This window comes from Anabrus simplex, chromosome 2, assembly GCF_040414725.1.
Source record: "Anabrus simplex isolate iqAnaSimp1 chromosome 2, ASM4041472v1, whole genome shotgun sequence".
Taxonomy (NCBI): Eukaryota; Metazoa; Arthropoda; class Insecta; order Orthoptera; family Tettigoniidae; genus Anabrus; species Anabrus simplex.
Window position 1 is genome coordinate 689836592 of NC_090266.1, and position 25419 is coordinate 689862010.

The 25419-nt window shown below is 40.0% G+C and overlaps 1 protein-coding gene across 4 annotated transcripts in view; it reads right to left on the minus strand.

The window, feature by feature from the left end:
• The window catches only part of Vinc (vinculin), a 413074-nt gene that overhangs the window by 173659 nt on the left and 213996 nt on the right, over nucleotides 1-25419 (minus strand). For all 4 annotated transcript variants that reach the window (XM_067141297.2, XM_067141296.2, XM_067141293.2 and 1 more), the window contains exon 14: nucleotides 16211-16302. In XM_067141297.2, coding sequence (XP_066997398.2) covers nucleotides 16211-16302 — 92 coding nt within the window. The remainder of the gene's footprint in view (nucleotides 1-16210; nucleotides 16303-25419) is intronic.

Consider the following 25419-nt stretch of genomic DNA (forward strand, 5'->3'; position numbering starts at 1 on the left):
TACTCTGGAGCCCGGCTTATAGCTGCGCTGCTGGCTGCTATCCTCGCCACATCCATGGTCTCAAACACGTTTGATTTTCGAGCCTGGCACAACGCCGGCAATCCTGTAACTTGAAGTGTGATGGGTTCTTTCAAGGTCACCCTCTCTCCCACTCTTCCTCTCTTCGCACAGTGATCACTTGCTCACTTGCTATCTGGACCTGTCTTTGAACACAATGCGATTTGGAACCAGCGGCATGCAGATCATCATAAGAGGTTCATATGGGATAAAAGGAGTGACGAGATGACGAGCGGCCAATAGACATCGTTCTCCGTTTTATGAGGGAGAGCGTCCTGTTTTATCGTGTTTAAAAGTGAAGTTTCTGTTTGTTTTTCATTTTTCTTTTATCGTTAACTTCTTTCTCGTTTACCGTCCAGGGTTGGTTTTTCCCTCAGACTCAGCGCTAGATCCCACCTCTACCACCTCAAGAGCAGTGTCCTGGAGCGTGAGACATTGGATCGGGGGATACAACTGGGGAGAATGACCAGTACCTTGCCCAAGCAGCCTCACCTGCTATGCGGAACAGGGGCCTTGGGGGGGAGATGGCAAGATTGGAAGGGATAGACAAGGAAGAGGGAAGGAAGCTGCCAAGGCCTTAAGTTAGGTACCATCCCAGCATTTGCCTGCAGGAGAAGTGGGAAACCACGGAAAACCACTTCCAGGATGGCTGAGGTGGGAATCGAACCCACTCTACTCATTTGACCTCTCGAGGCTGAGTGGACCCCGTTCCAGCCCTCGTACCACTTCTCAAATTTTCGTGACAGAGCTGGGAATCGAACCCAGGCCTCCGGGGGGTGGCAGCTAATCACACTAACCACTATACCAGAGAGGCAGACTTATTGTTTTATTCTATTGACTATGTGTTTATCTATCTTTGTGTATTTTTAATTTGAATTAAATATATTATTTTACTTCTAGGTCAGTGTCCTACTCAATTTTATTACATTTTACTCTTTTTAATTTTAGAGGAAAATAAGGCATTGCAAATTAGATCCACTGATTATTTTGAATTCATAATAATTTTCCTCATCATTATCATTTTTCTAATTCTAGTCAGTGGGTTAATTATAACTTTTAATTCATTTCGTCTCATCTCGTACCATTAGGTGCCGATGACTTAGATGTTAGCCTGCTTTAAACAACAATTATCATCATCATCATCATCATCATCATCAAACTATCGAATGAAATGGCAAAAGAATGCGGAACTATTATGTCAACTTTGTTTTTTTCTTCTTGCTATTTAGGGGACCTTTATCATTACAAGCAGGCGATTTATATGAAGTACCTCGTTTTTCATGGAAAGTTCGAGAGTTATTTTTTCAAACTGTAAATACATTTTGTTTGGGAGACCTAACTAAAGTCAAGACAAGATACTCCACATCCCCTTATTTTACATTATTCATACGTACACTGTTAAATTATGAAATAAAGCATTTGTAACTTTATTCTTCAATCAACTTCTGTAGTAGAAATGCACTGAAAAATCCAGGCGAGGCATTTTACACTTTTTATTACACATTCAGTACACCAAATTATTGTAAGATACACTTGCCAACAGAACTGCGACTCACTCGTTAAAAAAAATCTCTGAATTTATTCCGCACTTCAAACGCTTCAGCTGGAGCTGCGTTTTTTCTCCTGTTAAATTTACCCCTATAAATATAGTTGTAAATTGAATTTTTAATCATTTAGGGTTTAATGTTAACCCTGTAAATAAAGGATATCACTGAATAAATCCAGCTATAATTGCAAATACTGCTCCTATAGATAGAACATAGTGGAAATGGGCAACAACATAGTATGTATCATGTAAAATAATATCAATCGAGGAATTAGCTAATACAACTCCTGTTAATCCACCGATAGTGAAGAGGAAAACAAATCCTAATACTCAAAGTAAGGCTGGACTATAAGTTAATTTGGTTCCATGTAGTGTGGCTAATCAACTAAAAATTTTAATTCCTGTAGCAACAGCAATGATTATAGTGGCGGAGGTAAAATAAGCTCATGTGTCTACGTCTATTCCTACAGTAAACATATGGTGTGCTCATAAAACAAATCTTAAAAGACCAATTGCTATTATTGCATAAATTATACCTAGAGTACCAAATGTTACCAAGTTCCTATTCACAGCTCTTGGAAGTATGTCTTCGTAGCCTAAGTGTTCAGCCTCTCTATATCTATAATCACATTATGCAGAATACAAACAGCCTTAACTATCAGTTCCGCTGTTTTGAATTTTTGACTACACCTGAGAGCTGCCAGCAGTGTGCGCGCGGGACTGCTGCAGGGTAAAAGCTCCATGGCGAGCAGCCTGGCTATAGTCAGCAGCGAGGTGCTAGGGCGAGGATCCATGTGCCAGCAGCGAAGCTGTAGCATAAACGTACCCTTAAGAACACACAACTTCCTCAGTACAATTGTATGACGTACTGGTGACAACTTTCTCCAGGGTAAAATACGCCCTCGTTCAAACCTCTAGGTCACCGTCGGCTGTTCTGAAAAGGGTTTTCTATGGTTTTCTCGTTTTCACATTCAAGCAAATGCCGGAAAAGTTCCTATTCACAGGCTATAGCCAATTCCTTCCACCTCATTACAGAATTTCATTCACAATCATTCATTTCCTCTCAATTAGTTCCTCAACTGAGGACGTCGTCAGGAAGGGCAACCAGTCGTAAAAAGAACGTCATAAATTCATCTCACCTCATCCCCAATCCCATATGAAGAACAGGACTAAGGTGTAAACTTACATACCTACACTAATTACATACATACATACTGTACCCGGAACACCGCTACGAGAGAAGTCCGAAGTATGTTTGTTGAACTTCGCACGAGATGGAAGGTAGGCAGCCCGCCGAACGCAGTGACGTACCCAGCGAGTGACGTGGCCGCCGTAAGCCAGCTATCCGCTACCATATATGGTAATGTTCCAGCTCATCCTCAAAAGTACATTTCGAGCTACTTTATCGCTATTTTGACACTGCCATCTTAAAAGCCCTTACAATGGACATCATCTGTTAAGATTTCAAGAAAATCCACCGAGTATTATAGAAGTTATAAGGGTAGATAGTACCCGAGTTCTAGACACTTCCATGCGAACGTGTATAAAAGGAGGACCACCTGACCTACGAATTCAGTGTCTGTCACTCCGCCGTCTCTGTGACACGGGTGACAGGAGAAGTATTGTGTGTGTCGAACTTCTAGTTGACAGTCTGCGAAATACAAGTATTTCGGTATTTTCTCTAAGTGTTGTATCGGGACTTTATCATATTCTTGAAGTGCCCGAATGGGACTTTGTTTTCTGCGAGCATCGTATTGGAAGTTTGTCATATTGACACATTGGAACTTTGTTTTTTTCGTGTGTCGTGATTAGACTTTGATATTTTCTTAAAGTGCCATATAAGAACTCTGTTATTCTTATGAAGCGTCTCATTGGAACTTAGTTATTTTCGCCAAGTGTCGTGATAAGACTTTATTGTTTTCTTAAGGTGACATACTGGAACATAGTCATTGGAACTTTATTTTCTTCGAGTGTCGTGTAGGAACTTTAATATTTCGACACGTTGGAATTTTATTTTCTTCAAGTGTCGTGTTGGGACTTTATTATTTTGGCACATTGGAACTTTGTTATTTCTACACATTGGAACTTTTTTTTTTTGAAGTGCCACATAGGGACTTACTTATTCGACGACGATTGAAAGGACTTTGAATTTTCACGAGTGTTGTGTACCACATTGAACTTACGTTTCGAACTTATTCGAACTTGTATTTTTGAATCAATTTCTGGAACATTGAAACTTTCCGAGCGTGTAGGATGAACTTGTGCCCTACCAACATAAACCTTCGTGTGAACGATGTGACTTGTTTTCTCAAGTGCCTCATTGAATTTACGCTTTGTAAAGACTATGAAACTTAGGGGACATTCATTTAATTATGAAATATGCAATACTTTCCAAGTGCTGCACAGGGACTTGTGTTTTGATTCTTAAAGACTGTGACAATTCAGAATACTCATATCGCATTTCCAGAAAGCCTAGAACTTTCCAGTATTTTGAGTGATCCATAATTTATGAAGTCAGACTTTTTCTTTCAAATATTATTTTCTTTAATGGCTATTCACTTCGCCTATTAATGCAACAGGACAGTTTCCGAGTGCTACTTATTCAGTTCATTGCCAATATGTTTTAAATCTTCAGAACTATGTATTTAGGACTGCAGTGACAGTAATCCTCTAGAACATTCTGACTTACAGTGAGCTTGCATTATGAACTTGCATTTCTACCAGTACTTGTTCTTCGAGTGATTATTCCAGAACGTTTTGATTTAATATCTAGAGTGCAGTAACCATAATTAGAAGGTCATATCTGTTCAGACAGTGCCCTGAATGTGTGGAGTGCCGTGCAGGAAATTTAAGTGTGAATTACGTCTCGAATCGAACCCAGGAACGTGTGCCAATCTTCGAGACATTTCAGGACGTCGGGACATTCCAGAACGTCGAGATTTCCAGAACGTCGAGACGCTTCCAGAACCTCCAGACATTCCAGAACTCCTCATCCGAGCAGGTGTGGTCCCTGCCCAGTCGATGTCCAGCACCATCCCAGGACTTGGAGGTACCAACCAGCCACGACACTTCCACGCTGCTGTACGAAGGTGATATGAACTTGCTTTTGATGATCAATAAACTCAATTTATCAAAATAATCTCTCAAATTGATAACTATACCTCTCTCTGTACCAGCTCCAATGATAAAGCCACTCCCTAGGTTAAGAATCATGCTCGTTCATTTAATATCAAGCGCCTTAAAGATATGAACACATTTTTACGGGTACAATACATACATACATACATACATAGGTGGGGACTACAATAAAGGGGATAATGATTTCCAGGACTCTGTGAGTACGAGTGTGAAATGTTGGCAGTGTGAATCAATGGGATGTAGAATGTTGGCAGTCTGAATCAATGGAATAAGTTACAGAATTAGAAAAAGAAAGAAAGAAAAAGCTCCTGCTGTATGAGCATCATTAGTCTGTAGTAGGAAAAAGTGAGGTATACTGATAGGAAGAGCAGAATTTCTGGTCAGGTGATTAGAAAATTACATAACATAAGATCAAGTAGAGGAAATGGAGTTGACTTAATAATGAATGAAGAAAATAGGGCAACAGGTAAGGTCATTATGACCAGCAATGTACCCACCCTCATCAGAGGGTCTGCCTTACAAGGGCTGAACCAGGCTAGCAACAGTCACACAAAATTATTATTACTAGCAAAGTAAATGTTTTATCATTTTCATGACAGACACCAAGCCAATGCTCATACATGAAGAATACATGGATACAGTCTGTTATGTAGGGCTTCAGAAATCATGTGTTGGATTTTAAAACCTTTGCAGAAGCAGATTGTAGACACCAATCACAACTTGGTGGTCATGAAATGCTGGGGGAAGTTGAAGAAAGAAAGGAAGGAAGGAAAGGAGGGAAATAGGATGTGGACAAATTGAAGATAAAGGAAATGGGGGAATATATCAATGAATATGTTTTGCAAGGAATAACTGAAGAGGATGAAAGAAACATAACAGATGAAGAGTGGACAGTGTGGATAGAGTGGGTATCTGTAAGGCTGCTGATAATGAGGTAGGAAGGAAAGATTGAGTAGGAAGCAATGGGTAACTCATCAGATAGGAGACCTCATTTTTGGGGAAAGAATACAAGGCATAGATGGCAGAAACATATTGAGGAAGTGATCGTGGGAATGAATGGGAGAATTAGGCACAGCCTTAGTATATAAGATGCATGAGATGAGAGTAGTGCCATCTGATGCTAAAAAGAATACAGTCATCCCTATATCTGAAAAAGCAGGTGCTGACAAGTGTGAAAACTAATGCACTGTTAGTTTTGTGTCTCAGAGGTGAACAATTTTAAGATTAATAAATAACAGAAAAATAGAAAGTCAATCTGAAGTAGACATCCAAAGAGTTTAGGAACATATGAAGCAATACTGAATTTTTATATTTGATCTTATAGGACCAAATAAAGAAGAGCAAATCAAGCTGTATGGAATTTGTAGATCTTGAAAATGTGTTTAATAATGCTGACTAGTCCAAGTTATTTGAGATTCCGATGGTATTTGCAATTGTGTACAGATAAAGAAGTGTTATTTACAATCTATACAAAAATTAAATTTGAATGAAAGTGAAGCAACTATCCTGCTGAAAGGAGTGACACAAGGTTGTAGTTTGATTTCCACACCCTCCACAGGTATGTCATATGGCGATGATGGGATGGGAAAGGCCTAGGAATGGGAAAGAAGCGGCCGTGGCCTTAATTAAGGTACAGCCCCAGCATTTGCCTGGTGTGAAAATGGGAAACCACGGAAAACCATCTTCAGGGCTGCCGACAGTGGGGTTCGAACCCACTATCCCCCGATAACTGGATACTGGCCGCACTTAAGCGACTGCAGCTATCGAGCTCGGTCTCGTGGACTGCTGATTCAAAGTGGTGGTGGTGGTGGTGGCGGCGGCTTGAATACAACAATCTGAGCGAGAGTGTGGGCAAAGCCAACACTACCAACACCTAACCTTACTCTGCTATAAAAGTATGGGCAATGTTACCCGTGTAATTTCTTCTGGATAAGAGCTGCTGAAGATCAGCTGTAACATCTACATATTCACAATGAAAATGTGATCTAATATCCCACTTGATAGTTGCCAATGATCATGCAAGCCTATGCAAGTCCAGTATACTACTAATCAAGAAGCAAGCAAGCTTGAAGTTTTATGTGACTGTTGATATAGTGAACATACCCATGGCCCCCCCACTAAGGACCCCACCTACAGTTTTACAAGAAATAATCACGGACACCTTGGTGAGAAACCAGCAACAAAGAGATCCACCAACAACACGTTTGAAATCACGCAAGCCAACCTGAGTTGATTTAGAAGGTATCAATTCTTTCGACATGACCTCCAAGTGGCAACAACGTTAGAACGAACATCCACCCAACAACGCTCACCTGGTTGAAGATCCTACAAAGAAGGTAGAGGAATTCCAACTACCACGCCAAACCTGGTCGAAGCTGAACCGCATTAGAACGGGTCAATGGAGGTGTGGTCACACCTTCAAAGAAATGGGGTTTCTGTACATCTGCTGCCTGTGACTGTGGAGTGGAGGACCAAACCATACAACACATTGTTCAGGAGTGCCCACTTCATGCATTTGACGGTGGTCTGAAGACTCTACACCAAGTGACACCATGTGCTCTGGAATGGTTGTCAAATTTTGATATTTCCATTTGATTATTTGTAAACTTTTGTGTACTTGTACAACCATACAATATACATATATATACATAGGAATCACATAATTTGTTGAATACAAAGTAAATATTCAAAATCAGTCTTCTATACAGTGAAAATATATAATTCATTAGGATTTTAAATCACGCTGTTGCTCTTGTATATTTTGCCACATTAGCATCCAGAATTTGCAAGCTCCTGCTGTATGAGCATCATTAGTCAAATTATAGTTTAAGCAATTAAACCAACTTTCACTACTTTTATAGGATCTAATGGTAATGGATCACCCAATTAGAGTATTTTGAACTTTTTGATATCTGGATATCCCCAGAAACAGCAATGATTGAATCCTGATACAAGAACTTTTGATGCCATTCTGCAGATTTGAGAAACACACAGGCACTGTACAACCGGTTGTCGCTTCTAGCGATGCATAGTAAAGAGGCGGTCATTTATTGTTAACGAGTTCTGTGCGCGTGTGAAAAGAAGCAACGTGGTTACCGCGGTAGTTGCCAGTGGTATCCATTAACTTACTGTTAGGCCGCGAATGCAACAACCCTAGAGTTTTTGCATGAGATTCTGAGAAAAAATAGTCTTGGATTCGGAGAAATACGGTATCACTCCAGAGATTTCCGTGGCAAACACCTCAGCTTTCTTCTTCAAACAGCGTCACCTAACCTAACCGTACATGTATCATGAAAACTTATTTGAAACGCATGTAGAGAAATAAACTCCTTGCGAAAAAATTACATGTAAATAGCCTTAACTAGACGCGAGAAGATACAAAATATCCTCTGAAATCAGTGATGAACTCTGCCACATCTTGAGGCATATCACATTCTTACTTAATTTCCATATATAACATTAAAATTAAGATATTGTTTACTCCAGTCTTTATTTTTAACGAGTTAACAACTGCTATCGGCCACGTTATTTATGCATTTATTACGAAAACATGTTATCCTCTTTCATTTCGAATTTTCTTTAGAGAACAGCAGCCGACGGGTATTACTAATCGACTCCAACATCACCTTTGAATGTCAACGAGAGAGCTCGCAAATGCAGAGTGAGAAAACTATACCGTACCGAAGATGATCAATCACGTTGTCGACGGGTATTACTAATCGACTCCGACATCGCTTTCGAATGTCGACGAGAGAAATTGCTAGTGCACATAGCGAGGAAACGATGCCGAAGGTAATCGATCGAATGCAATATCATTGCTGGGGTGCATAAATATCAGTAACGGGAAAAATACACAGTTTAATACAGGAATTTTGAAGGGACATAAAAACGTTGTCGCTAAAACGGAGTTCTCGTTATATGCAGTACTCGCTATAGCGGACTTCTACTGTAATTTAAAGTGAAGTATTCTGTCAAAGAATCGCATCCCTTAGCTATGTTGATGGTGCAAGTCTTGGGTCTCTCGAGACGTGTCTATCAACCTTCCCGTGCACAAACTGTCACCTTGTTCTCCTCTCAGATTCAGTGACTTGTCTTTTGTGATCCCTTCACCAGTCCTCGTTTTAATGCCATATGTCTAAAGCACCTTTTCTATTTCTTTCTTTCTTTCTTTCTTTCTTCCTTCCTTTCCTTCCCCTTCCTTCAGCTATTCCATTCACTTCCATAAAGGGCTACAGATCACACAAAAGTCTTTAGGAACATTTTTCTAATAAGCATGTTTGTGTTTGATGGGATCAAATTTCTTCTCATTTAATAAGGACCTTCCTTGTTTGAGCAGGTCTAGAATTAAATATTTATTTTCGGGGCAATTTGAAATACGCTCCAGTGACTTTATGTGAAGTTGAAAGGTCTTTTTTCTATACATAAGAACATCCTAACAGACAGAAGGCTCTATGACTGCAGAAAATTTGGAAAACTATTTAGTTATTAATTGTGCCTCCTGTGAGCTTGCATCCGGGAGATAGTGGGTTTGAACCCCACTGTCGGCAGCCTTGAAGATGGTTTTCCATGGTTTCCCATTTTCACACCAGGCAAATTCTGGCGCTGTACCTTAATTAAGGCTATGGCCGCTTCCTTCCCAATCCTAGACCTTTCCACTTATCTGTGTCAGTGCGACGTAAACCCAATTGTAAAAATTGGGTCTCCAAATGAAATTTAGAGTTTGAATAACATCTGCACCTTTAACTTTTTTCAGTTTTGTTTCCTTTTCTGTGTGCAAGAATACATCAAGTAAAGCTTAGATATTAAGTTACATATTTCTTATTTATTACATACTAGCAAGATACCCGTGCTTCGCTACGGTATTGTACTGAAATTTATAATTGAATGCTTATTGTTTTAGATATATAATCCGCCGAAATTCACGATCTGACTCGTTTTCTGCGAGAATCCGCCAAAATTCGTGATCTGACTCGTTTTCTAATAGATTAGGGCAAGTTTCCTCCCATTTTTCAATCTTTCTTTCGTACTTCCCGGGCTAGGTCCAGGTATTCCACCCGGTCAGTTGGATCCCTAAATATTTGCCATCTTTTCCTATAAGCATTTTTAATATGGATCAAATCCTTCAGGAGATCCGGCGTGGTGTCGTCTTGGGTGACTTGGCGGTACTGAACACATGGCTGGACTGCATTCTTAGTCATTACCTCTCCAGGACCCGTTTCCAGTGCGGTCCGCACATTTGTCGACGGCCCAGAATATTATTATTATTATTATTATTGATAGTTGCTTTACGTCACACTGACACAGATAGGTCTTATGGCGACGATGGGACAGGAAAGGGCTAGGAGTGGTAAGGAAGCGGCCGTGGCCTTAATTAAGATACAGCCCCAGTATTTGCCTGATGTGAAAATAGGAAACCACGGAAAACCATCTTCAGGGCTTTCGACAGTGCGATTTGAACCTACTGTCTCCCGAATACTGGATACTGGTCGCACTTAAGCGACTGCAGCTATCGATCTTGGCATTATTATTATTATTATTATTATTATTATTATCATTATTATTGATGTTCTGGACCCCACAGCAAGATGCAAGACCGCTACTTAGCGGTAAATTACATCTGCTGCCATTGTCATTGTTGACGATGTGATCAGCACCATTGTCGCGCGTAGGCAAGTGTGCGGGATTTCTGGCGATACAAATGACATACTTCTGTGCAATATTGACCTTATTATAGAGGTGAACAATTTGACAGCCAATCTCATTCCTATCGTTTATTTCAAATGTGTTTACATTTTTATTTAAATGCCAGGAGAATCTACTGTATTCTAAGAACGTTCTTCGAAGGAAAAGATGGCTGTTGAAAACGAACCCAGGAAAGATTAAAAATGATCGGTTTTTGATCAGAATAAGAACATCAAAAATCTACACCCTGTTTGCAGTCATTCGACAGGGTCAGGAATGGAATGAACAAAGCCCCATCTAGCGGCGACAATAGGAATTGTGCCGGCTGCCGAAGCACTCCTCTGGGGCAATGATCGATGAATGACAAATGAAATGAAATATTGGACAGTGTTGCTGGAATGAAAGATGACAGGGAAAACCGGAGTACCTTAGAAAATCCCGTCCCGCCTCCATTTTGACCAGCACGAATGTCACATGGAGTGACCGGGATTTGAACCACGGAACCCAGCTGTGAGAGGCCGGCGCGCTGCCACATAAGCAACGGAGGCTCCTTATAAGTACATCATGAACAGTAAAATCAATTGGTCTCACCTCCTTTTAACCCCACCGCCGTTAAGTTTATTTACCACCCCACCCCCCAAAAAAAGAAGGCGTGTTTCTTTATGTTTAAAGGAGATTCCAAACACCAATGTCCACGTGTATTACCTTCAGTATTGAGATATAAGTATCCCCATAAAAGTAATTCACTTTTTTTCTCTTCCTTTCACAGTCCTCCCCCCCCACCCCCACCCCCAAGTGATTTTTCCAGCAAAATATACTTGTTTCTTTAATAATAAAGGGTCTTCTAAATAAGAATTATCACGACTCTAACTTTTCCGTTTTTAATTTATGTGTCCTCATGAAAGGAATTCATCTCCTTTTCACTCCCGCCCCCATGATGGTTTCCGCCCCAAAACGCGTTTTTCTTTGTTTTAAAGGAGATCCAAATAACAATTTTCACGTCTGTAACAACATTAGATTTATTAGATGTATGTATTCTCATACAATTAAGTCAATTAATTTTTCAATTCTTTCAACCCCCCCCTTCATTGGATTTTTCGAGAATACGTGTTTCTTTACTTTTAAAGCAGATTCCAAATATCAAATTTGACGTCTAACATCTTCATTTTTGAGATATCAGTAGCCTAATTAAAAGGAATTCCACACCATTTTCAGTCACATTTAACACCCCCCCGTCCACCCAAGTGGTATTTCCGAAATTAAAAATACACTTTCCTTTATTGTTTATAGAGATAAAAAGATCATTTTTCACTTCTGTAACATGTTAAGTTTTTTGGATATACTGTAGAAATTCTCATTTTAAAATTTCACCCCCTTTTTATTTCCCCTTAAGTGGAGTTTCCAAAAACAAATCACCTATGTTTCTTTACATTTACAGGAGATTTCAAATACCCACTTTTTTAGTCTGTAGCATTTTACGTTTCTCAGATATTCTGTAGATATAGTCCTTCAAGAAATTCACCCCAATTTGTCACTCCTGTTTAACTGCCATTAATTTGATTTTCCAAAAAGAAAAAAATACGCATTTCTTTATTTTTAAAGGAGATTCTAAATACCAATTTTTTACATCTGTAAACATTTAAAGTTATAAGATGTAGACACACTCATTTTAAAAATTCACCCCCATTTTCACCCCCCATTGTTTGGTTTTTCCAAACACGAAAAAATACCTATTTCTTTACTTTTAAAGTAGATCCCAAATAGCAATTTTCAGGTCTGTAATATCTTCAGGTTCTGAAATATAAGTAGCCTCATTAAAGGCATTCAACCGCTTTTTCACCTTTTTCCACCCTTCCTATTGGGATTTTCCGAAAACAAAAAATACGTGTTTCTTTATTTGTAAAGGATATTCTTTATACCAATTTTTACATCTATAAGCTTTAAGCGTTTGGAGATATAAACACACTCGTTTTAAAATTTCACCCCCTTTTCACCCCCCCCCCCCCCCCCATTGATTGGATTTTACAAAAACAAAAAAAATACGTGTTTCTTTATTTTTAAGTTAGATCCCAAACACCAATTTTCAGGTCTGTAATATCTTCAGTTTCTGAGATATAAGTATCCTCATTAAAGGCATTCAACCCCTTTACACCCCTTTTCACCCCTCCTATTGGGATTTTCCAAAAACAAAAAAATATGTTGTTCTTTGTTTTTAATGAAGATTCTAAGTACCAATTTTTACATCTGTAAACTTTAAAAGTTTTGAGATATAGATGCACACATTTTAAAAATTCACCCCCCTTTTCACCCTCCCATTAATTGGATTTTCCAAAAACAAAAAAATACGTGTTTCTTTATTTTTAAAAGAGATCAAAAGTACCAATTTTCATGTCTGTAATATCTTCAGTTTCTGAGATATAAGTACCGGTATCCTGATTAAAGATGTTCAACCCGTTTTTCATCCCTTTTCACCCCTCCTATTGGGATTTTCCGAAAACAAATAAATACGTGTTTCCTTATTTTTAAAGAAGATTCTAAATACCAATTTTTACATTTGTAAACTTTAAAAGTTTTGAGATATAGATACACTCATTTTAAAATTTCACCCCCCTTTTCACCCCCTTAGCGACGGAATATCCAAAAATCCTCTCTTAGCGAACACCTACATCTTAATATGAATATATCCCCAAAATTTCATTTCTTTATGTCCAGTAGTTTTGGCTCGGCGATGATGAATCATTCAGTCAGTCAGTCAGTCAGGACTAGTTATTTTATACATATAGACTAGCTGATGTACCCGTGCTTCGCTACGGGATTCTCAGGAAGACTGGCTTTCCTAACTGAATTCAACATGGGTCATTACAAAAACGTCAGTAGGAATGTAGCGATTGAAAGCAATGTTATATAAAATACTCGATCAAATGAAAAACTGCACACTTTCTCACTTTCAACGAACAGTACTACAGTGCCGGTCTAACAGTCCAAAGTTCCAGAGCTGGATTAACCAGGTCGCAGACTGCCGTGAACACTCCTCTGTCATTATTTCGTTAAATATGCACACTACTCATTCCAACCAGTGCCTCAGAGTAGGGATTGAATAGCTCGAATGCTATGATGAACCAGTGTATTACCTACCAGTAATATCAGAAAATGTATGAACCAGAGGAATGGCATGCTAAAGAAGAAAGTTATCTAACTCCCCAGATACTTCCCGCCAATATGCAGGCAGGCTGTTACACTCGGTACGACCAGGCGAGTTGGCCGAGTGGTTAGAGGCGCGCAGCAGTGAGCTTGCATCCGGGAGTTAGTGGATTCGAACCCCACTGCCGGCATCCCTGAAGATGGTATTCTGTTGTTTCCCATTTCACACCAGTCACAACAGACTGTACCTTAATTAAAGCCTAGGCCGCTTCCTTCATATCCCTATTCCTTTCGTATCCCATCGTCGCCATAAGACCTACCTGTGTCGGTGCGACATAAATAAAATTTAAAAAACCTCGGTACGCTGCAGTAATCCTATCTATCGGGGATGGGTGGAAACAGAAGACAAAAAGCACATCACAACAAACAATGGTCAATGTAATGTTATTGTTGATAAAGTTTATGAGCTTTCTATATTGCAGGCATTCACATTAGTTTTCTTTCAACTGTGTGATATTAGGACGTCTAAAAAAATTATTTTTATCGTAGACTGTAGTTACTTATTCTCAGACTTTACATACCTATTTTCACTAAATTCTGTTTACCCATTTTCTCGTGACTCGGCGCTGATATGACTTAGTAACAAAAATCCAAATTCATTAAATATCTCTGTGATAATATGCGGTACGGTAACAATGTATAAGACATAAGTGATCGGAAATTTAGTAACTTCTTACATAACTACTACTAAATTACGACATAACTAAAATTATGTTAGTTACGTAGTATTTATCGATACCGTCCTACCAGGTATCCCTTGAGAACCTTATTTGAAAAATAAATAAATAACTTATTTGAGAATTACATTTCAGGCCTTCCCCTAAACTAACATTTCACTCAGCGTGAATAAAATAATTTATAGCCTAGATTTTAGTGGTTCATCGCCCGACTTTACATACAGATTTTCACTAAATTCTCTACAGCCGTTTTCTCGTGATGCGTGTACATACACACAGACGGGCAGACAGACAGAAATTACGGAAAAGTAAAAATGCATTTCATTGTTACTGTGGACATGACAGATACAGAAATAGCATTATTTTCAATTTCTGAGCAATGTACAGACAAAACTTTTATTTTATATATAGATTACATTTCAGGCCTTCCCCTAAACTACCATTTTAATCAGAGTGAATAAAATTATTGATGGCCTAGATTATAGCGACTTATTCCCCGACTTTGCATACCAATTTTCGTGAAGATACGACCACTAATATAATAAATATTTGAGAATTAAATTTTAGGCCTTCCCCCAAACTACCAGTTTTCTCAGCGTGAATACAATTATTTATGGCCTAGATTATATCGACTTATTACCTCGACCTTGCATACCGATTTTCATTAAGACGCGGCCACTAATAACATAAATATTTGAGAATTAAATTTCAGGCCTTCCCCTAAACTACCATTTCACTCGGCGTGAATAAAATAATTTATAGCCTAGATTGTAGCGGTTTATCACCCGACTTTACATTCCGATTTTCATTAAATTCTCTTCAGCCGTTTTCTCGTGATGCGTGTACATACATACATACATACATACAGACAGACAGACAGACAGACAGACAGAAATTACGGAAAAGAAAAAACTGCATTTCCTTGTTACTGTGGACATGACCGATACAGAAATACCATTCTTTTCAAATTCTGAGCAATGTACAGACAAAACTCTTATTTTATATATATATATTACATTTCAGGCCTTCCCCTAAACTACCATTTCACTCAGTGCGAATAACATTATTGATAGCCTAGATTATAGCGACCTATTCCCCGACTTCTCATACCAATTTTCGTGAAGATACGACCACTAATAAATTAAATATTTGACAAATTTTAGGCCTTCCCCTAAACTACCATTTTTCTCAGCGTGTATAGCCTATATTGTAGCGACTTATTTCCCATCCTTGTCTAGCGATTTTCGTTAAGACATGACCGCTAATAACAAATATTTGAGAATTAAATTTCAGGCCTTCCCCTAAACTACCATTTCACTCAGCGTGATTAAAATAATTTGTAGCGTAGATTGTAGCGGTTCATCACCCGACTTTACATTCCGATGTTCATTAAATTCTCTTGAGCCGTTTTCTCGTGATGCGTGTACATACATACAGACAGACAGACAGACAGAAATTACGGAAAAGAAAAAAATGCATTTCCTTGTTACTGTGGACATGACCGATACAGAAATATCATTCTTTTCAAATTCTGAGCAATGTACAGACAAAACTCTTATTTTATATATATAGATTTAACTACATATTTTGTCAATTTTAGCTACATATTTATGTACATATTTCTCATTTTTATATTACATATAATCCAGGCCCTAGTAATTACGTAGGCTTAGTGTACCTCGAACCAGCCCCCAGATGCAGGTAAAAATTCCTGACCTGGCCGGGAGTCAAACCCGGCGCCTCCGGGTAAGAGACAGGCATGCTACCCTACATCGTGGGGCCAGCGGACATCAATACTGAAGAATTTAAATTAAGACTCCTATAATACTGAACTAGTCTCCGCATTAGGTGTTAAAGAAGGAATGAAATAGTGTGTATAGAAGATGATTTATTTTTTAATGCTACTCACAGCTCTATTAGATTCCCGCCAACGAGAAATAGCAGTAGAGTCTTGAGTGTTGATAGCAACCGCTTTGGCATCACGTACCATAGGAGCAACACCTGAAACAATGTATGACAATTATGTTTATTTTATTTTTTATTATTTTTTTGTACCCTGTCCACTATACCAAATTCACACAAATTTCAGCATACTGCAAGGTACAAAAATGAACAAGACAAGAAGTTCAATATATTAAAATGGTATGTATGTATCATTAATTTTATGGCTTGTCCTATACGAGAGTGGTTTAGTGTAGTAAGCTGATATTTTGCAAGGTCTGTCTCTTCCGAGATGCAGCATAGGAGTATAAAAGAACACTGCCTTTACTAAACTTTTCTCCAAGTCTCTTGTTTTCTACAATCTTGAGCAAAGATATTAATGTCTGAAGGTAAGATATGGTATTACAACACAACTTTGTTGTAGTGACATCAGTTTTGGCAACATCTGGTCTACAATAAGGTCAAAATATTTAGAGGCCCACTAAAAAAATTCACAGGGTCAATTTTCTTACCTGATTTATGGCATATAGCAAGGCTGATGTGATTTCTTGAGAAACCAGATTTGAATAGGTTCATTCAAAGGAATCAAATTTCTGTCGCCTTTTATCAGACATACCTGCCCATATGATGCACCACTACGGACAATGGTTTCCATTTCATTGGAAATCTTCCATAGTTTTACAAAGGACAAAATACTTGAAACAAACTCATTATACATAATCTTAACAAAACTCACAAATGAGAGATGGCAGACAATGTCCGCTGCCCACTTGTTCCAGTATGCGCTCACTGGAGAATCAGGAATCCCAGTGGGGAAAATTATGTAATTTATTGTCACAAATGCATGTCAGGAAGTTCAGGTCTAACTTATAGAATTATAACTATGTAACAGAAGTCACAAAATAAAAACATTTAAAAACAATTTAAACATTCATTGTAGAATGTACATTTTCTGGTGATTTTCTTCTAAATTCTGTCACCTGTGTTAATGGAATCTTAGGGGCCTGCAGAAATAATTCAGATTCCCACGGCATGTGGTCGTCCATTTATTTTCACCCCTGAATAGCATCAGCTATTCTGTGGTACCAACATATTCCTCATAAAGGAAGTGTTTTCTGCATTGCTTAATATGCCAAACATAATACTTCTACCTCGTATGCAATAAAGTATCTATCTCGTACATAATGTCTTTTTAGTCCCAGTTTGGATTAGGATTTTCGAAGAACCAAAGTATTTTAAGATCTCTAGTGTAACTTGAACAATTCGAGGCTGGAAGTTGGCCACTAGACTTACTCTCCTCTTCTGTCGCTGTCCTTTGGAAATCGCAGCAGGCAGGCTCCACCCAATCTGACTTCCAATGCTCTTTTTATGAAAATCAATAACACTGTATTTACTGTATTTCTTTGTGTAATAGACCCCTGTTTTCCCATCCTTTATAGCCACAAAAAGCAAGGGGGGGGATCCAATATGCGATAGCCTCCCATTTTGTGCAGTGACTTCTGGGTATAAAGAACTATAAATTGTACATGTATGTATTCTACACTATTCTTTAACAAATTTAGGATTGTATTCTGAGTCTTCCTGGCTACCTTATTGGAAGGCAGTATTCTAAATTTCAAAAAACAATAAATGGTGAACACATTACTTTTAGGCCTACATATACTGCATGATGATGATTGTTGTTTTAAGGGGCCTAACATCGAAGGTCATCGGCCCCTAATGGAACAAGGTGGACGACATGATATATAATAGTTAAAATTTTAAAATGTATCCACTGACTGTGAGGAAAGCAACGGGAAACTACCTCACTCCTCATTTCCCTAGTACGCCTCTTCAGTGATGCCTAGGCCATCTATGACAGCTGATGGCAGAGCTGTTGAGAATCCAACCAGCCTTCGGGCTGAGGACTAAACAAACAAAACAATCCACTGACTAGAGTTTAAAAAAAAACGGTGATGAAAAATGAGTATGAGATTAAAACAATCAGTGGATCTAATTCGCAATGCCTTATTTTCTAATAAAAAACAGGAAACAAAGCAATAAGGCATTGCCTGGAAGTACAGATATATATAATTTACGTTAGACTTTTAAAAAAACACAAAATACGCAACACAAACTAAAATGAGGTCAATGGGATAAAAGCGCAATTAACACAAATACACTAGGACAAAGTACATCGTTACACACGATAAAAAAAGACCACTATCCCTCATAAAGCGGATGACGAGGTCTGCTGACTGCTCATCTCGCAGGATGAGGGTGATGCTACGTGGCAGTTTTAGACTACGGCGCAGATCGACCAGGTCCACGCACTCCGTAAAGATGTGTACCACAGTAAGATGATCGCCGCAAGTACACACCAGAGGGGGGTTCTCCTTTCAATAGATGGGAGTAAGTCAGGACCCTGTGGCCGATCCGAAGACGACATAATACCACTGCTTCCCTCCGCGAAGCCCGAAGGGAAGTCCTCCATACCTTCGTTGTACTTTTTATCACTCTCAGCTTATTTGGAAGAGGAGTGGCTGCCACTCCATCTTCCAATGGGACATAACCAGATGTCTCAGCTGAGAGCGAATATCACTTGCTGGAACCTTGTACAGCAACGGGGACAGCGTAACTGTCTCCTTGGCAGCCTGATCTGCTAACTCGTTTCCCTCTACACCCACATGACTTGGGAGCTACAGAAACGTGATTCTGGTGCTGGCATCCCAACACCCAGCCAGCAGGTCCTGGATCCGCTGCAACAGGAAGTGCCGAGGGAAACAGGTATCAATAGACTGCAGCGAACTCAAGGAGTCAGTACACACAAGAAAGTGACGGCGCTCATCGGACAGTGCGTACCGCAGAGCTTCACAGATAGCATAAAGCTCTGCTGTGTACACACTACAAGTTTCTGGGAGAGCAAAAAGAAACCTATCAGTGTTGACAACGAACGCACAGCCCACTTTAGTGTCTGTTCTCGAGCCATCCGTGTAAATGACGACTGAGCCTGGATACCGGCCAACAACGGACAGAGAGAGCCTCCGATAAATCGAAGGGTCCGTGTTTTCCTTCGGGCCAGTGTGCAGATCCAGGATAATTTCAGGTCGTCGTAACACCCACGGAGGTACCCCACTTGGTTGTCTGACAAGGCAAGGAACCGAAGGTATGTGAAACAATCTGTGATTGCTATCCAAGTGTATTCCAACCGGGCGCGTTGCTCGAGGACAAGCAGCGTACAGCAAACGGTTGCCATTGTTGAATACGCAAGGATAGGTTGGATGAAGTGGGATCTGTCGCAAATTTGCAGCATATGAAAGAAGCATTTGCTGACGCTTCAGGTGTAATGGCGGCACACCAGACTCAGCGAGCAGGCTAGCAATGGGGCTTGAACGAAAAGCTCCTGTTGCTAACCTAACCCCGCTGTGGTGGATGGTGTTCAGCTTCGCAAGGACACATGGTCTTGCTAAGCCATATGCTGCAATGCCGTAGTCTAGCCAGGATAAAATATGTGCCCTATAGAATCGTAGGAGCACCGTGCGGTCAAGCACCCCAATTAGTGCTGCTAAGAAACTACATGATATTCAGCTTCTTAGTGCATTGCACTTTTAACTGCCGCACATGTGGCTCCCATGATAATTTACTATCGAAAAGGAGCCCAAGAAATCGGTAAGTGTCAACTACGGGATGAGCAACAATTCCTAGATAAAGTTCAGGAGGAGGGTGAAGAGTACGTTGACGTCAAAAGTGAACAGAGGTCTTTGCGGTAGAAAACCGAAAGCCATGTTCTAAGATCCACTGCTCAACTCTAATAAGCTTGCTGTAATTGTCGCTCAGCGACTGCCAAATTACGCAAACTATAGTACAGAGCAAAATCGTCAACATACAGCGATGGTATTACTGCTGAACCAGCAGCAGCGACAATACCATTTATGGCAATCGCGAACAGAGTGACACTAAGAACCGATCCCTGTGGGACTCCATTTTCCTGAACGTGATATTGCGAATATGTCCTCCCTACTCGGACATGGAATAGATGAAGGGACAAAAAATTCGCAATTAATACCGGCAAGTTACCTCGGAATCTCCATTGATGCAGGACTGAAAGGATACCATATTGCCATGTGGTGTCGTAGGCCTTCTCTAAGTCAAAGAAAACAGCTATCAAATGCTGTTTGCGGAGAAACGCATCCTGGATAGAGCTCTCCAGGCGTACCAAGTGGTCAGTGGTCGATCGAGTGGCTCGAAAACCACACTGGTACTCTGACAAGAGTCCTTGTTTCTCCAGACACCACACAAGTCGGCGATTTACCATCCTCTCAAATAGCTTACACAGGTAGTTTGTAAGACAAATCGGTCTGTAACGTCCTGCATACTTAGGATCTTTGTCAGGCTTGAGGACAGGAATGACTATGCCCTCTCGCCACTGAGACGGAAAATTACCCTCTATCCAGATTCAGTTGAACACACGAAGGAGATATAGTAGACTATCATCACTAAGGTGTTTCAACATCTGGTTATGGATGTTGTCTGGTCCAGGAGACGTGACCTTGCAAAGCGCTAAGGCACTGCGGAGTTCCCACTCCGTAAAGGGCATGTTGTAGTCCTCTGAAGCTTGAGTGGCAAAACTAAGGTGATGACGTTCTGCCTCCCGCTTCAGAGCTAGGAAATCACGATGGTAATTCCCAGAGCCAGATACATCCGCGAAATGACTAGCTAGATGGTTAGCAATCGAGAGGGGTTCAGTGACGACACTGCCTGCAATGGAAGTTCCCGGTACAGGAGATGATCCTTGGATACCCGAAACACGTCGAAGTTCAGTCCACACTTGAGATGATGGAGTATGTAACGTCACAGATGACACATATCTCTCCCACGAAAATTTCTTACTTTGGCGAATAAGAACTCGCGCCTTAGCGCGGAGTTTCTTAAATGTTACACCAAGTTGGCCACAGTAGGCTGCCTACGATAACGTTTATGGGCACGACGGTGTTGTTTGATAGCTGCTGCAATTTCTTTGTTCCACCAAGGAACGAGTTTTCGGCGAGGAGTCCCCGAAAAGGACTCCTCAGCAGCAGCAAGAATAACTCTGGTGATTTAAGTTATTTCCTCGCCAACGTTCCGCTTGATATCATCGTTACAGACAGCTAGACCTAGACCTAGGAATTGGAAGGAAGCGGTCGTGGCCTTCATTAAGGTACAGCCCCGTCATTTGCCTGGTGTGAAAATGGGAAACCACGGAAAACCATCTTCAGGGCTGCCGAGAGTGGGGCTCGAACCCACGATCTCCCGATTACTGGATACTGGCCGCACTTAAGCGTCTGCTGCTATCGAGCTCTGTAAATCAAGAATTAGGCCGCGTGCACACCGAGCGCGCTTCGCATAGTGTGTCGCGTGTAGCGTGAAATGCTATGCATAGCGCAAGGCGTGCTTGCTGTTCACACCGAAAACTCTACGCCGTGCTCTCAGCTTAGTTTGGTGCGAGGCGTTTTAGGGTGGTCACAAACGAATCCCGTTAAAAACTAGAAAAAGCTTACTGATGGATAACAGTTACCTAAAATTGAAAATTAGGAAAAAGAATTGAAAGTGGGTTCATGAATTTAATGAAGAACGAATTATGGTACTTTCAGAGAATTCCATCGTTTGCACAGAGATGCAAGACTTTATCGCGATAAATTTTATGATTACTTAAGAATGACAAAAAAATACCTTTGACCTTCCAAACCCTGCAACCGAAATGTGGCGTCAAGTAGCAGAGAAGTATTGGGAGAAATTCAATTTTCCGAATTATCTAGGAGCACCGTGCAGCAAACACGTGGAAATTAAATTTCTGGCTAAATCACGCTCTTTATATAATAATTCTAAATAGTATTTTGCAATATTGTTACAATTAGCATACACAATTAATCATCGTAACAAAAGTGGAGTAAATGTGTGACAAATATAATTAATAAACAGAAATATTTACTTCCAACCCCACTACTAGCCTGCAGAGTGATATTCTTCATGTTACCACCCTCCATTGGCAAAATTATAAACCGATATGACAGAGTCTGGGAGATTCTATGCACTTTGTCACAAAGTGTCCGGCTACATGGCTAAATGGTTACCGTACTGGCCTTTGGTCACAGAGTCCCGGATTCGATTCCCGGCAGAGTCGGGATCATAATTAGTAAATTGCATTGGCAAGGTGGCTGGGTGTTTGTGTGTATTTATAATCATTTCATCCTCATCATGATGCAGGTCATCTACGGGTGTCAATTCAAAAGACCTGCACGTGGTAAGCCAAACTTCTCCTCGGACACTTCCGACACTAAAATCCATACCCAATTTCATTCTGTCACAATGTTAAGCCCAGTAAAGTGTGACAGTAGAAGTAATATTACTGTATATGTTTACTGTAGGAATGCGATACAACTGTTGTAGATACTTAAGTCCACTTATTTTGCAAAACAGTTACATTTTTATAGTTTTTGCGGCCTGGGTTCGATATTTCTTCTCTTTGAAACACTGCGTGAACAATTTCTTCTTCCATAGATTCAGAACCAGCTAGGTAACGCTAAGCAATTAACCAACACTGCGCGTTGTCTGGCGCTTCGCTTAGCTGTAAGATGGCGTTCAGCGCAGCAGAGCGCGGACGGTGTGAACACCTGGATTACGAACAAAGCACTGGTTATGCTTAGTGTGACGCTTAGCGTTGAGCAACACGCGACACACTATGCGAAGCGCGCTCGGTGTGCACGCGGCCTTAGTATGACCATGTCAGTCCCAATGTCATCAATTCCTTTCACTTTCGAGCTTATCCTAAGGACTGCTTTTCTGATATGGGGGGGTGTCACGTGACTGAAATAGAATTTATCTCTGTCAGGGGTGGGGTGTGTATTGTAATGGTTCATAAGTTTCTGTTTGTCCACAGGTCATACTGCTGAGGAACTAGCAATAAAGTACTCGTTAGGAGTCTCGAGAGGTACTGTAATTTTGTCTTTATTTTTGTTCTTCGTAAGTCCAACGTTAATTAATATATTTCTACAATGTCATCGCTGTTCTACTGTTCGGCGTAATTAAACTTTAAGCGTGTCACAGTTTAGCATTCCGTATTTGTTGTGTGTTGTCTTGTTTTGTAATATCCTATACTCGTCAAACTTCTGAACAGCTCATACTGTATTTAAAACTCCTACCTCGGAAGCACTGAATATCTCGACCGTGGTGTCATGGCTGGTGTTTTCTTCTATGTCATCTTCGTCGTCTTCTGCATTGTTCAACCAAGCAGAGAAAATGTTCCACTTAATCGATACTTTTTTTTTTGTCTTTGGCAAATTAATTCACAAGAAGTACACGTTTCATTTAGATTGATTAAACATCATGTTCACTTTTTGGTTTAGGTGCTGAGCCCTTATTTAAGTGCTCATTTAATTAAACATTCATATTTCAGAGTACAGAGAATATTTCATTTTACTGAGTCTTGGTAACTTGCAGGGTCCTAATACATTCACAGTACATTTCACAATATCAACAGGAAGCTTTGAGCCGAAGGTCTATTTGTTCAAAAGCTATATTAAGAAGGAGGGATTTCTACATGATGCACCCAACTTTTACGTGCTTGGTATAGAACAAGGAAATAATGTAAATACAATGGTGTGGACCAACAGACTACATCTTCGGAAGCCCGGCAAGAGGCTAGGAGGTCATACGATACAAGAATGAAGTAAGTATCACGCAGGCGATGTTTCGAACGAACGAAAAGGTAGCATCACTCCGATATTGGCTATGCATTGTTTAATGTGAGAGATGGCCCTAAACGAGCATACAACGGCGTCTGTGAAGACGAAATAATAAAAACAACCAGCAAGTGCGGAGTCAGGATTTATGGATCTTGATCGTGTGGGGACCTCTAACTTTCAGCTTAATATGCTCAGACTGCACTTAACTACTCTTGATTTAACTTTGATAAATATGCATTTAGTATCTTCAAATTGCAGACAGAACAGTTTTAGACATGATCATTTACACGCATAGTTGCCTGCCTATTTAAAATAATCTTTCCGAGGATAACAGTACCACAGTTTCTAGTCCAGCATTTGTGTACTATTTGCAGACATTTGAGCTGTGACATAACACAGTCAAAGTATGGAGCAAATGGGGAAAATCTGACCTAGTTATGGGGTTAGATAAGTAGAGTTGTCCTGCGACTGAATGGGAACTGGTTTTTGATGGCCTGGAAATTACCCTGGCAGTAGTAGATAGTAACTGGCAGGTTGTCTTGACCCAGTTTTTCAATACCGTGAATGAACGGATGTTTTAGTCAACCTCCGAACCGGCAGAAGCAGCAAGCCGACGAGACCATATTTGTAAGCCAGGATGAAGAACCAAGGACTTGTCCAGTTCAATTTTGAAGGCATCACAGTCAATATGGCTGGCTAAAAGGATTGGGAGCCAGCTGTCCAGAGGCAAGTGGACGAACCAACAAATAGATGAGTAATAGATCTGCAATGTAATTATGTATGTGTGCACATGTTTTAATGTAGCCAAGGGGATAGGTTAGTTTTGTTATTTAATTACAGTAGATTTAGCTGTTGTTTCGAAAGACTACATCCTATTTCAGTAAATGTTAGGAAGCTTGTAAATGTAAATAATTGTAATGTACATGTGGACCGGTTGTAGGAGGGCACAGCTTGCCTTTTATTTTATTCAGATTTTATAGCTTAGTGGATAACATCATTCATTTTACAAGTCAGTTTCTTGGTTTAGCCTCGTTTATTATAGTTTTGTTTTCCTTTGATATGTGGGACGCAGTGAACGTCTCGGGGCTTAAATGTAAATGTAAAAAAGGATTTAAATTAAAGTCAGGAAGGACTAGATCAATTGATAATGGGATTTCAAAGTGTACGAAAACATGCCGTCATGTATTCTCTGATTTAATGCATGAAGTGTGAATGACAATGTGTGGGATGGTGGAGACTGGATCCACGACATCTGTTAGCATCATCTTCATGATTATTTGAATGAAAAGATGAGTATGAGTTAGCGATTGATTCAAGAGTTCCTCGAACGCAGTTTCGCATTCCAAGTTCCGAATATTAGAATCAGTTTTCTTTAATTATTATTATTATTATTATTATTATTATTAATAATAATGCGATTTTCATGGTTCATGTTTGTGGGTTACTGTAGTTACATCCTAGGTCGTGAACCATGGGC